Here is a 15,206-nt window from a genome sequence, read left to right on the forward strand (position 1 = left end):
CCAGTCCCTAAAGATCTGCTTGGAGACACACTGTGCTAATCAGCAAAGTTGGCCTTTCCTGTGCTTCTCTTAAAGTAGCCCATCCAGAAACACTGACCTTTTAGTTTAATAACAGTTTTGAGAAAATGTTCATATCCTGAGAGCTGGAAAGAGGGTTTTGAACAGGGCCTTTTAAAATAGCGGTCTCCCGAAGGTATATCTTTCCCCTTGCGCACTTGGGGTCAGACCTACCAGAAGAAATATGTTGTTGCTTTCTGTATTCTATTGATTTAAAAACAAATAACATGAAACTTAGATTTGCTAGAAACCCATTACTAGACTGGTTTATTTTCCTGCCTGGGCTTTGACTTGCTATTTTAGATGTTAAACTCACTATGCTCGATTGTGTTTTATCTTTTGTTATTTTAAATTCTCAATTGTAGCTAAAGAAATTACTTTTTCAGCTGTGACCTTGGAAGTGAGACCCAAAAGGTGTGTGTGTGTGTGTGTGTGTGTGTGTAATTTTTCGTTTCTCCCTTTGGTATACCTTCTTCAGTGGACCTGGAAGTGCCCTCCTACCCCGCCTCACCCCCCTCCTGCATTGCTGCTGGTTTTCCTCTGCAGCCACCCCAGTCCCAGTTTCTCACCCCCTGGCCTACCTAGATGATACCACAGTTGTCTCCATCTGTTTCTCACCTCACCCCACAGCAGGTGGCAGGGCTGACTGTGATTGATAGGCAGGAGGGTATAGAGAAAGAAGACACGCTTTGAAGCTACATTTGCTTCTCTGCAGTCTCTCCTGCATGGCTGCCTTTCCATCCAGCCAGCTGGTCCCCCTTGGGTAGTGGAGTCCTTATTGTTCCATTCCAGATTGATCACATCATAATAAAAAGCTCACTTCTGCCCTAGCTGGTGCTCAGTGGTTAGAGCATCGGCCCACAGACTGAAGAGTCGTGGGTTCTATTCCAGTCAAGGGCATGCAACTCAGTTGTGTGTGCGGTAGGCAACCAATCCATGTGTCTTTCTCTGTTTCTCCCTCTCCCTTTTACCCTCTAAAAATCAATGGAAAAAATATCCTTGGGTGAGGATTAACAAAAAAACAACTCACTGCTGATTTCAGCTTTTCCCCTGGTAAGAAGCCCCTTTGTAAGAGGCACAACATGTATTGTGAAGATACGAGACTGTATTAGCAGCTCACTCAGAAAACTGATCTCATTGCTTCATATTTAGACCTGGTACACTGACATCTTTCGAAGCCGAGGCTTTAAAGGGCTGAATGGAATTCAGTTGCATTGTGATTGAGAATTTGAATTTTGCCTGAGAAAATTTTTGCTGTGGCAGTATGCAACAATCTAGGGGAAAGTGGCATGATTTTACAGGTACAGTTTGGCTGTGTGTTGATCCTGATTGGTATGTAGAACTTCAGAGAATAATTTTATTAGATAATACTAATTGATTAAGTATTTGTTTCAATTTTTGCTAACAGAGTTAGTAGTTCTGAACACCTCCAAAAAATGAAGAGTCATGATTTTTGCTTGTTTTTGGGAAATCGATGAAAATGTGAAAATCATTACCTTGTGGGCTGTATAATCTAGAACTTCTGAGATGGCAGACACCTATGTAACTCACCTGGTCCTGCTTTTGGGTGAGGAAATCAAAACTCAGGTAGGTTATCTGATTTATCCAAAGTTCAGCTAATAGAGAAACAAAGAGTATTCAGACTCTTTGCTGAGCTGTTACTAATTTCACTTTTATTTGTATTGTATTCTAAAACTTTCAATATTGAAAAGTTGTAAGATTTGCCTGAATGCAAACAATTCCCTGTTCTAGTTTTTTTTTTATTGATTTTGTGTGACCTTTTCAAAACAGAGATGTGCATCTCTTCTACTACAGACTTTGAAGTAGGATCGAAGCCAAACAGAGCATGAAATACATAGTTTGAAGGGACTCTCGAGAACATCCATTTGAGAACATCCATTTGAGAACATCTATTTGAGAAAACTGCTGCCCAGTTAGTTTACCAATGAAAGTGTACATTTTAGTGGTTTTTAGTATATTTGCAGAGTTGTGAGATGGCTCTCCCTCACTATCTAATTTTAGAACATTTTTAACACCCCCAAAAAGAAATCCTTTCCCCATTAGCTGTCACTCTCTATTCTCACCTTCCTTCCACTTCTGGCAACCAGTCTAGTCTCCTTTCTGAGTCTATAGACTTGCCTTTTCTAGATATTTCATATCAGTGGAAGCATGCAAGTTGTGCAACCTTTTGTGACATTCTTTCACTTAGCATGATGTTTCAAGGATCATCCATGTGGTAGCATCTATCAGTACTTCATGACTTCCATAGCTGAATAACATCACACTGAATGGATATACCACCAATTGTTTATCCATTCATCAGTTGATGGGCATTTAGGCTGTCTTCACTTTTGGGATGCCATGAATAATGCTACCATAATATTCATGTACAACTTTTTGTATAGACATATATTTTCAAGTTTCTTGTGTATATAGAATACCTAAGAGTGAAATTGCTAGGTCCTGTGGTCACTTTGTTTAGCATTTTGAGGCCCTGACTGTCTCTTTTCTACAGTGGGTGCATCATGTTATATTTCACCAGCAATGTATGAAGCTTCCAGTTTCTCTACATTTTCACTAACACTTGTTATCGTCTTATTGATTATAGTGGGTTCAAATTGGTGTATCACTGTGGTTTTTAATTGCATTTCCCAAATGACAAATGCTGTTGAGCAATTGTTCATGTGCTTATTGTGGTTTGTAACACTTCTTTAGGAAAATGCATATTCATATCTATGCCCATTTAAAATTGTCTTCTTATTGTTCTGTTATAAAAGTTCTTTGTATTTTCTGGATACAAGTTAATTGTCAGCTATGTGATTTGCCAATATTTCCTCCTATATGTGGGTTGTCTTCACCTTCTTGATGTCCTTTGATGCTGTTGTTTTCTGATAGTCCAACAGTAAGAGAAAACATCCTTACGACCTCTCATATATCTTCTTTGTTATTGCCCAATGTCAACACAATTTAAAGAGGCTTGTGCATATCCTGTTGTAATTCACTTTTTGTCTGTGCCCTGAGGCAAGGTGCTTATAACGTTCAGATCATCACGCAGAGTGTTGTTGCAGAGCAGACGGTGCTGTTTAGGTTTCCATTTAACAGGCTACCGTTTGAAATAATAGGTCCAGTGTGTCTTCCTAGATCCTCCTAAGTGTTTCTGGTGCTTTCTTGGTCATAATTTTGGGTAGTGGGTTTTACTGAAGAGGAAATAGTTAGTCTCTGCTTATTTTTTTTGTAGAAGGCTCTGAAGGAGTCTGTAAAATTTATCTATTTTGTTTGCTATCATAGCTGTAAGAATCTTTACAAAACACATCGTACAAAATTTTCTAATTGTAAAGACCAGATGTTTCACATCAAGTCACCAGGTCTGTAAGAAGCTCCAGCCAAGTTCTCAGCACTGTTCTGAAGTCTCTCTCCAGTTGCTGGCACTTGAATTTGAATGATATGTATTCCCAAAAATAGGTTTCAAAATGTCCACAAATGCCTTTTTTTTTCCATAATTTATGGAAGAATGAATATAAACACAAATAATTTTCTCTCTGTAATAAATGATTTTTAAAAAATGTTTAATTATCAAAGTGAGAAAGCTTTGGTGTAATTTTCCTCTGTAAAGTCCCTTCCTTACATCGTCTCTTCCCTTTATATGCCATTGTCAGACTTTAGTGATAGGACATCCTTTTAAAGAATTTGTACTTAACAGCTCAGTCCCCATGGGCAGTAAGGAGCTCCTTGAGTTTATTCTAAATTTTGGCAGGTGTGGAAATTTCTAGGTCACCAGGGAACCCTTGATTAAGTCACTGCTGAAATGCACTAAATGGTCTTTTCCATAGTGCTTTAGATGGTCCCAAGGAGCCACTGGCCAGCTGGCAGAACTTTGCCCTTTTAGCTCCGGTCTCAGCTTGGTTTTTGTGAGTATTTTCTTGGTTTTGTTTTTCAAAAATCACTAATTTCATCTCCTTTTGCTCTTTACTGATCCCAGTTTCTGATGAAGAACTGAAGAGAAGAGTAGCCGAGGAGCTGGCTCTGGAGCAAGCCAAGAAAGAGTCTGAAAACCAGAAACGGTGAGTTTCCTGGCAGGCAGGAGATTTTGGTCGACTTGTTATAATTATTAAGTATTTTTAGAGAGGAATAATTGTAGTAAGACTCATTATTTGTGTCTGGCTGAACTTCAGAATGTGCTGAGCATATGAACTTGGCCATTTTCGGTTTTGGATTGTGCTTGTTAGCCCTAGGTTGCCCTCTCCCCGAACTTGGTTATAAGTGTCCATTACATCTTTTGTGTGGTTCTTTATTGCATGAATACTGACTAAGCCCTGTTTTCTCAATAATGTGAGAAGTAGTTCTTGAGGATTCTCCAGGAATTTCACCAGCTAGTTTCTTTCAATGAATGTAGTTAGGATTGAAAATTATATTGTCTACTGTGGTTATGAAGGTTAGCAATATTGTAGCTATTAATGAATGCCATGTGTTATCCATAGTGCCCATATTAATAAATAGCACTAATTATGAATATACTCACTTAAAAAAACTGAAGATATATCAGAAAGATGTCAGGTTGAAAAATCAAAATCTTCTATAATTCCATTCTGTGGAGAAGACCAATTTTGAACATTTTATTCCTCTGGATTTTTTTCTATATACATACTACTACATTATTTTTATCATTATTAAAGCTACTACTACCACTAACAGTTAAAAGAATGTGCATTGAAGTGTTTTTGTAAGAGTAGAAAACCAGAGGTAATTCATATGGCCATCAGAGGGGACTGGATGACTGAGTTATGGCACATGCCTCAATACAGTACTAGACAGTCAAGTAGATCCTTATGTGCTGATTCAAAAAGATGTTCAAAGCTATAAACTAAAAACCATACAATATTCAAAACAGCATAGGTAATTTTTTGGGGTAAAAGGACAACTTCTTAAAGACCTTTAAAGTACACAGTTATTCATAAAAATGTGCCAATACTTTTTAATCTAAGATAGAGTCAAGTGCTTTCCATCTGTGCTACTTCTGAAATTTGCATACAGCACAGAGCATTACTGTTATATGATCATGCAAATGCCTTTCTTCTGTGAGCACTAAGCACATGCCTGCCACCAGTGGATGCTTAGTGTGTGCTTGTTTTTGTTTTGGTTGCGTAACTGTTTTGCTTGGGAGAGCTAAATGTAAAGAATCTTTGAGTTGGATTCTCGTTTCAATGGCCATAGGTCCTTCAACATATAATCTAACCTCTTTGAGCCTTAAATATTTCGTCTCTAAAATTTCTTTATTGATGTAAGTGCTAAGCTACCTCCAGTTTGCTTCCGAAACGTATAAAACAGAACATAAGTTTTAGATTAAGACTGCCATTGTCTCAGGAAATAGAGAAGGCTCATAGTTTAGGGTTTAAAAAATCAAGATGTAATTAGTACTGGTGAAAAGAGTCTGTGTATATTTCTGTAGTTTTCCACATAGCACTTTATAATTATTTAATTGGGTTAGGCTGATGGAGTATGTAATTAGATAGTGAAGTTTGAATATTCCAAAAAATTCAGACCATTTTCATTAAGAAGCAAAGAAAATCAATATATTATGGTAGAATTTTGTATCTTTGAAATTTTATTTTTAATTGAATTTTATTTTAATAAGGAGTTTTTTGGGGTTAAAATCATGTTTACTTTGCTTATTATATTTCACATAGAAATTTTTTGACTTCCCTTCTCTCCTTATGGTACAGGCTTCTTACAGTAACTCTCACTCTGGTGTTTTCTTTCTTTATTCTTCCTTTTTTATTCAGCTTCCATTTGCTTTGCCTTGGTCTGTGAGAGGTAAAGGGCAGATGAGATGAATAAAAGGTGCCAGGGAGAGCCAATTTCAAATCGCAAGTGGACTGGGGTTGGCAGCCTAGCTGTAACCTGGACAAATGACTATTGATAAAGAATTTATTTTCTGTCACCTTTTAGGAGAACAGAGGGTGGTATAGCCTTTTTATTATTTTTTTTTTCTTTTAAAAAATGTTTTATTTGAAGCCTTCTTCATGAAAACTTCCAGCTGTCAAATCTTGGCACAAAGTGTGTGTTCATCTATGTGATAGTTTTTAAAAGAATCAATAGCTGTTTTTTTGTTTGTTTTGTTTTTGTACCAGAGAAGAAACTTTAGAAAAAGCATTAAGAAAGTTTTGTGTGGAGTCTTTGCAAAGCAACGTTTGGTGTCAAGGCATTTATACATTACTAGAGGCCTGGTGCACGAAATTTGTGCAAAGGGGGGTGTTGTCCTTCAGCCCGGCCTGAACCCTCTTATAATCCGGGACCCCTCGGGGGATGTCCAACTAATCCGGCAGTCGGACATCCCTCTCGCAATCTGGGACTGCTGGCTCCTAAATGCTCTCCTGCCTACCTGCCTGATTACCCCTAGCCCCTCTGCCTACCTCCCTGATTGCCCCTAACCACTCGCCTGCCTGCCTGATCGTCCCTAACTGCTCGCCTGCCTGCCTGATCGCCCCTAACCACCTCTGCCTGCCTGCCTGATCACCCATAACTGCTTCTGCCTCGGCCCCCACCATCATGGGTTCATCCAGAAGGATGTCTAGAATGACATCCGGAAGGTCGTTCAGCAGTCTGGTCTAATTAGCATATTATACTTTTATTATTATAGATTTTATCTGTTGCTTTAATTGAATGAAGCCTTGTAAGCAGTTTTAGAGGGTTCCTTGTGCCACTGTTTCAGCAGTCCTTGTGTCATCTATACATACCCCTACTCACTCTGCCTATGTGGTGAGTGGTAAGGAGAAGCAGTAACATTTTTAACAGGTGAACTTTGTGGCAGGGAAATACTCTGAAATGTCTTTTATTAGGGTAGCTTAAATAAGAACCTTGTTTCGGTCAGGATTATTTGGTTGAAAGATTGAAACTTAACTCTGGTTAACTTAGGAAGCAAGGGGATTTTTAGAAGCATTTTGGAAAGCTCAAAAGAATCAAAAGGAAGACTAGAGAACCCCAGCTAGGGAAGAACTGGTTACTACTAAGTTACTACTAAGAAGTACTTACTCAAAAGAAAATCAGGATAAGCATTCCATAACAAAAAGAAAAAGATGTTGGGTGGCTGAATTTCATTGAATTGAAGATGCCATTGATTATAAGAAGCATTGTATTTGATGTACCACAAGAAAAAAATTGCTGCAAATTGTAACACAATAGTTTATCTCTTAGAATTTTCTTATTGAAAGATCTCATTAAGCATGACTTTGATTTTTTTAAAAAACATCACTTGCATATTCAAAAAGAGAAAAATGTAAGCAAAATAAATAGGTTAAGGCATTGGGGGAGATTTTGGTCCCCAGGAGATATCTGATAGTGTCTGGAGACATTTTTGGCTGTCACAACCTGTCAGGTGTTATTGGTATCTAGTGGGTAGAGGCCAGCAATGCTACTAACCATCCTGGTGTACAGGACAGCTCTCACCTCTGTCCCTGCCCAGAACAAAGAATTGTCGGGCTCAAAATGTCAACGTGCTGATAGTGAGAACCCCAGGGTAAAGATCTTCTTAAAAACCGGCTCACATTGGGTCTAGTTCTTCTGAATCACTTCTTGACTCAGGGTCTTGCTGTCCTTGTTTTTCCTCACATCATATTCTGTGCCATCAAAGCCTTGGCGACAGTGTTCCTGAAATGATTGCTGCACTGCTGTTCCTGGGATTTTTCCAGGCTGCTGACACCAGTTTTTGCAAATTGTGATGCTTATGCTCAAGTTCTGACAACTGTGCAGGACCGCTGCCTGGCATACAGCAGTGTAAAATGCTCTCAGGCATGTGAAACAGAAAAATACTGTCCTAGGGCTGTATTTGGTCAATATAGTTCATGTACACTCTGGACCATACATTTGTGGGATTGGAAATGACTTCTTGGGTGTCTTGCCTTACCTCCCATCTAATGCAGAAGCCTTTTACAACCTCTCTGATTGGGAGTGCCACACTCGTTTAGATCCCATTCAAAAATCATTTAAACGGAAGATATGTCATTAGACCATTTAAAATTAACCTAAACTCCTGTAAATCTCCACTCTTTACTATCAGATATTAAAGGATAGTAAAGAGTTGCTTTAAAGGAGTTTTCTGCGGGGCCACAGTGATGGTGCAGCTAATTGTAAAGCACTGTGACTGTATGTGTTGTATTCTCATTTCTAAAAACCATTTATTCATGAAATCTCAATTTATCTTAGATCTGATTCTGTTTTATGAGACTCTTGAGTGATTTGCTTAGTTAACAAAATCATGCCCCAAAATATCACTGACATAATATTAGTACATGCACTAAATGTTGAGTTTAATTTGGAATTACAGTTTTGTTATCACAACATCTAATGGAGGGAATAGTTGTTTGGTGTATTGGGAGTCAAGCGTAAATTAAATGCTCATGTCACAGTCTGTTTTTGCTGTAACACTCTATCGTGTGTTTTGGATAATAGCTGACCATATTGTGTTGTAACTATAGCAGGCCAATATAGCAAGGACATAATATGCCCCAGTTTGAGTACAGGCTTTTAAAATGTGATTTGCTTCTCTCCTGTGCCCTGCCTCCAAAAGTCAGTCTTTGACAGCAAGAATAATGTGACTGCTTCTGACCTCTGACCTTTGTCATTTGGATTTCACCTCTTTACCTATAAAAGCAAGTGAAAGTGTTTCAGTTTTAATAACTTTTCTTCAAGAATACAAGAAGAAGGGGAATACCTATTGATATTGTAACTAGCTACACATCAACCAAGATTACTTGCTTGCTGTTTTTAAATGGACAACTGATGAGATTTCCCCCACTTTAAATTACTTGGATAATTACATTAGATATTTGAGATGTAAGCTAATTAATTTGACTTAATAAGTGATTTCATAAAGTAGTCATAAATTTTATTAACTGTATGGGTAAGTTAGAATATAGTACAGTCCATTAATTTTTCCCACTTATAGCATGTATTAAGGGCTTAAAGATTTGGGGACTCTTTAGTTTCTTGTAGTAAAGGGGAAATTTATAGGGATGATACCTTCTGTTTAAATTCATTATATAAAAGAGTTCATTTCAATTTTATGAATACATATTTTCTGCCTCTGGAGGAAAAAGCTAAAAAAGGAAGGAGGAAAGAATCCAGTAGAGACAAACAGGGTTTGTGGGTTCGCATCACACTGGAAATACATAATATGGGAAATCGTCTGCCTGATGTGATACAAATTACACAGTTATGATGAAAGCACATGCCTTCAACCTGACAGGCATATAGCACTAAAAAGAAGAAAAAGAGAAACCAACTTTCAGGGAACAAGTACTTTTTGATAACTAATATTTATCAATGGCTTCTTGTAAAGTAGAGTTTTGAAGTGAATAACAGCTCAGTTAGCAGTGAGTATTTTCTCTTGGCACTTACAGCTATTACAGGCAAATGTGTCTCATTTCTAATTAATTAATATTTGCAAAGAAGATGGTTGCAGAAATTTGAGTTATAAGTCTTCAGTGACACACACCCTGCTGTGATGTGAGCTTATTTCTCAGTTCTGGTTCCAGTAGGAGTAGTGGAGACTTCGTTTGCATCTTCTGCAAAATGTTCCTGCATGTACTCTGCCATATAGGAGTTCTGCAGTATAAAAGTCCTGATATTTTAGATTAATTTTCTTACTAACCCCATTGTAGCCTTGATTTTAAAAATGCATACTGTGTTGCTGTTGTTTTACGCTTGCATGTTTCTGTTCCATTCTGCTTAAAAGTAGATAAAGACATACCAGTTCTGAAGGACACTCACACCCTAGCCTCCCGGTCCTTTTCACTGGGAGTTGATTGGAAGTGCTGTGTAGGTACCAGGCACTGGAATCGTGTGCCATCTGCTACTTTATCTTTTTCTTCCAGTGGCACTTTTCTATTTTTAATAAAGACAACTGCTTCCTATAGCCAACAAATACAGAAGGTTGGATTACCCAGTCTGTGTTTTATTCACATCTCTTTACTTATTTTTCCAAATCCAATTTTCTCTCCTTTTCAGTGTTATGCAGTTGTAGAGTCCTGCCCTGAATTTAGTTTGAGAAGCTATTTTTACACTGTTGGAATATTAAACCTGGACTGGAATTAATCTAATTAATTCCAAGCATGCTAGAATCAGCTTTATATCAGACTGTAACTTTTTTTATTGGTCGTGTTAGCAGCAGTGATGTTCAACCACTTTTTGTTCGGATGTTTCTTTTGACAGTAATTACAGCGTTTTCTCTTGTGAAGCATAGTGTTTGATGTAACTTGTGCCAACGTTGGTTTCTGCCCTTGGAATTTCCTAGGAATAGGTTTCTGGATGTGCCATAGTTATAATAATCCTTGCTGAAGTTTCTCTTTTACTCAGAGCAATCTAGGGTAAGGGGAGAGTGGGATGTAATGTACCCTATGAATAATTTATTATTCCTTACATAAACTATTAATGTTTATTGTCGGTGTTATCACTGTTTTAAAAACACCAATGACTGAAATAGATGTATGTAAAATTTTTCACTTTGCAGCAGAACCAGGACTTGAATTGCATGGCCCCATAACCTTACACTGTCTGATGAATCATTCTCTCTCATGATTTTGTAAATGTTTATTCAAAGGACACCCAACATGGCACTTTGATATAAAGCTGATTCAAGTGCCATCAGAGTATTGTTAGGACTAGGGATTTAGAGCTCTGTCTGCCCCTTCCCCCTTTCCCTTCCTGGAGACCTGAGAATCATTCTTACCGGCTCTAATGCCTTGTCAGGCTGATTTTCTCTCAAAATTGGACACTGTGCATGAGCGAGGAGCATACTTTTCTTGTGCAAATAGCATTGTTGGATGAGTTAGTTCCGTTTCTGTTTTAGAAGGGGTTGGGGGAGTGGCCAGATGTCCATTTCCTTGAGTCCAGAAGTCTGTATTTATGGGCAGTGGTCCACATTGTTTGGGCCTCACCCTGGCCGAGTCCTCAGTCCTGGGCCTTCTGGAAGCCGTCTGCTGATCCTGCTGGTGATGAATGCTGTGTGAGGAGGAGTGGGAAATGTGAGGTCCTGGTATGCAGCTCACTCTGGAAAAAGTGGGGAAATGTGCAGAGAGCGTCCCTGGACATTTCCTCTCCTGACCTGACCAGCTTTGCCTATAGAGCCTCAAGCTGAAAAGGAGCCTATGCAACATGGTTGCGAATCAGATGTAGATTTTTCACAGCATTGTAATGCCTCCTTCCAAATGTTGGCACATTTTTATGTTTAAGTAGTAACCCCTTCCCTGGTTGGAGAAAACTGTTAAAAAGAGAGTAGCTCATCTTAAGTTTTTGTTAATTGTTTTGTTGAGAGATGAAGCAGTTTATAGATGACACACACATAGAATATGCACATTGGGGTCACATGCTTTCTGTTATGAAAACCATTTCAGAGTACAGGACACATATGCCCAACTAAAATGAAAACAATTTAAAGAAAAGGTAGTATTATGTTATTTACTGTTTTCTCAGTGGTGCTCTGAATACTTTATATATTTTAACTCATTTTATCCTCACAACATCTCTGTTATCCACTTTATAAATGTAAAAACTGAGAGGTAAAGACACTTGCCAAGGCCATATGTAGTAAGTGGTGGGTCTGGGACCAAATTGGCCCTTAGGACCAAATTCTTGAGAATTTGTGCTTAAAGGTAATATTCTTTGTCCACAGAGGCTATAACTTACTATTCAACACTTGCTTGTGTGCACATTTTCAGTGGTGGCAATTTGGATTTCTTGTTAGCCTAAGACTGGGGACATTTTTCTTATTGCACAGCTGGGGCGGGGGCAGGCTATGTGGAAGCAGGTGGTGCCGTGCCCCAGGAGCTTCAGATGTGAGTATCTGCTTCTGGTAAGTGAGGCACAGGTGTGCTCAGTGGCATTCTGCAGAGTTCAGGGGAGCAACACGGTCCTTCCACTGTGTCTGAAGCAATAAAGATGCATAGCACTTTAATGGATGATCGTAGTATGGAAATTTTGCATTTCTCCTATATTCATCCTTAGGCTCCCTCCCTCCCTCCCTCCCTCCCTCCCTCCCTCCCTCCCTCCCTCCCTCCCTCCCTCCCTCCCTCCCTCCCTTCCTTCCTTCCTTCCTTCCTAAGGAGCCTTGGACTCATTCTATTATTTTGTATTGGTTGTGTTGGAGTTTTGGTTTGTAGTATTTATTATTTATTTGCCTTTTGTGTGATAGTCAAAGTATTTTGATAAGGCAGCACCTTTAGTTTAAAAGTGTACCTGTTTTTAAACCAGTCTTTAGGTCCCAGCGTACCTCTGGAACTAGAATGTGCATTGACTACTGTGCAGCTGCAGCACAGGGACAGGTCATCAATTCTGTACCATTTTCACTTGCTTCCTTCCTCCCATAGAGCACCAGGGAGCGCCACTGGGCTTAGACCATTTCCTTCAGAAATTTTTAAAGTTATTCCATTAAAATGCTTCTTAGTGTGAAATTGGCATTGAGTATAAAGAATAAAATTAGAGGTTAACCATATAAATGTTTAAGATTATAATTTAAGTTCCTTCACAACTTCTTAGACCAGATCTCTTAAATTCTGTATTTCCTGGTGCCATTTTGTGAATGCTAATGTAAAATTTCTTAAAAATCCGTAAATTTTAATTTTGCTTTCCTGATAGGCTGATGGATTAAAACCAAATCAAATAAAAACAAAATAAAAAAGTCAACTGAAACTATTAATTTAATATGGATATGCCTATTAATTTAAAAACAATACCCAACAGAGTTTCTGCAATTTTTATTATTACTACAGAATCTGGTAGGTTTGACTTAGAGAGGTCATTCCATAAACGACTGAAAACATGGATGATGTTGATTTGTTTAAAAAATGGTTACAAAAGAAATATACATCTACTGAAGAAATTAAAATAATACTGAATCATAAAAAGTTAATCATCTCTGCCTTTCTAAAATCGTTCGCTACATTCTTACCCTAGGGAATATGTTTTCCTAACAGTGTTTTACATAAATATTTTTTATACCAAGCAAAATTGAAGTAATAATGTTGTATAACTTGCTTTTGTTTTTTGCACCCAATCATACATTGTGGTCTTCTTGTCTATAGTCTGTACTGATCTTGAGTAGACTTTAGATCTGATAATATATACCATTTAAGAAGACTTTATCTAAGAAAAGTAATACTAATAGTAGTAATAATATATAATAGTAAGTAATCATATGCAATAATAGCAGGTAGTAGTTTTGAACAGTTTCTTTGTCCCAAGCACTGGTCCAAGCCCTTTGTATGTATTAATCCTCATAGCAACCCCGTAAGGCAGGTTGTGATCTGCTGGTACCTGACTTCATATTTGGGGTGGTTGGAACACAGAGAGATTCATTTGCTTACAGTCACATAACCAGAAAATAGAGGAGTTGGGACTTGAACCCAAGCAGTCTGGAATCTGAATCTGCACTCAACATTGCTCTACTGAACTGTGTCTCAGAGGCTAAATTGAATTCCGGTCAAACAGTGACGGGTTACCTGTTATACGTCAGTCTGAGCCTCTAACTGAGGCTCTTCTGGGTGGTTGACTGAAGATTTATGTTTTTCAGGTTTCAGTGTAGTCAGTTTTTCCTTGATTATGGAGCTCATTAAATAAGGAATTTAGTTTTGAAAAGAATTCACAAATGAAGGGACCTTTTTGGTATTTTTTTTTTTTTTAATTCACAGGACTATAATTTGAAATAAAACTGTCAAACTACTGTCAAATACTGGGTGAAAAATTTATATTTCTATAGGTTTTTATGTAAAATGTTAGGAATTGTGTATTTTTTAATGAATATAACTGTCAACTGTACAATTCAGTTTGTGTAAGACTGAAGAAAAGGAGCCCGAACTGTTGTCCTGGTGAGTTTGTGTGACCTAAATTATTTGTCAGCACCAGGTAGGTTTGATTTGGAAAGCACTTCCTCAAACTACTGAATAGCTGGATGTTAGACTAACAAAAATTGAGGGTGACATCAGGATTTTGATGACTGATTATTCTTTTTTAAAAATATGTTTTTGATTTTATAAAAAGAAGAAAGGAGTGGGAGGGAGGGAGGGAGGGAGGAAGGAGGGGAGGAAGGAAAAGAGGGAGAGGGAGGGAAAGAGAGAGAGAGAGAGACATTGATGAGAGAAACATCGATTGGTTACCTCCCGTGTGCACTCACCCTGACAGGATCTAACCCTTAACCTGGGTATGGTCCCTGACCAGATATCAGACCGGCAACCTTTGCACGGGATGACACTCAACCAACTGAGTCACACCAGCCAGGGCTGATTACTGCTTATTTTTGTTCCCTCCTTCTTGCCTTTATGTCTCTTCTTCCCCCCTTTAATTGATTAGCCCTGGTGTCTCTTTTAAAATATATTGTAAGCCCATTACCTCTCACCATTTCTATCCCTATTTAGTCTAAGCCAGTGCTTCTTGATTGGGGGAACTTTTGCTTCCACACCTCCATTGGACATTTGGCCATGTCTGGAGATCTCTCAGGTTGGAGGGTGCTCCAGGCATGTAATGAGTAGAGGCCAGCGTTATGCCTCAGTACCCTACAGGCCAGCTATCCCACAGGACAGATCTCTACAATAAAGAATTCTTAGGTCCAAATGTCAGTAGTGCCGAGGTTGAGAAACCCTGCCTAAGCCATTGTCACTCTCACTTGGACTATTACAGAGTCTCCTGCCGGGAGCCACTCTTCTCTCCCGATTCTACTCTTCACCAAGCAGTGTTAATATATTTTGAATCACGGCAGTTTTTTTTACTTATAATCCTAGGTTTAGCTTAAAGTCCAAACCTTTCCCTTGACCTTCTAGTCCTCTTCTTCCCTTTTTATATTTATATACTCATACCTCATCTCTTACCATCATTCATTGAAAGTTTCAGCTACATTAGTGGCCAAACCTCCTTGTGCCTGCAGCTGTTCGCCTAGAATATTAGTATTCCCTGTTCTGCATGGCTGGCTTCCTCTTACTATTTGGGCTTTGTTGATTGCTTTACCTAAATATTCTTTCTTTCTTGTCCCCTCTGTTAGTTGTCATTTCTGTCGACGGAAGAAAAGTCCAAACCTGTAAGAATTTTTATGAATTTATTTGCGACCAACTGACAATTGCTGGGAAGCAAAATCTCAATGGACTGAGAAATGCTCTGGAAAATGGCAG

General features: G+C 38.4%; 1 protein-coding gene across 2 annotated transcripts in view; it reads left to right on the forward strand.

Moving 5' to 3' along the window:
* Positions 1-15,206, forward strand: part of CHCHD3 (coiled-coil-helix-coiled-coil-helix domain containing 3) — a 267,475-nt gene that overhangs the window by 56,925 nt on the left and 195,344 nt on the right. For both annotated transcript variants that reach the window (XM_036328655.1, XM_036328656.1), the window contains exon 3: positions 4,037-4,118. In XM_036328655.1, coding sequence (XP_036184548.1) covers positions 4,037-4,118 — 82 coding nt within the window. The remainder of the gene's footprint in view (positions 1-4,036; positions 4,119-15,206) is intronic.

This window comes from Myotis myotis, unplaced genomic scaffold (assembly GCF_014108235.1).
Source record: "Myotis myotis isolate mMyoMyo1 unplaced genomic scaffold, mMyoMyo1.p scaffold_m19_p_11, whole genome shotgun sequence".
NCBI lineage: Eukaryota > Metazoa > Chordata > Mammalia > Chiroptera > Vespertilionidae > Myotis > Myotis myotis.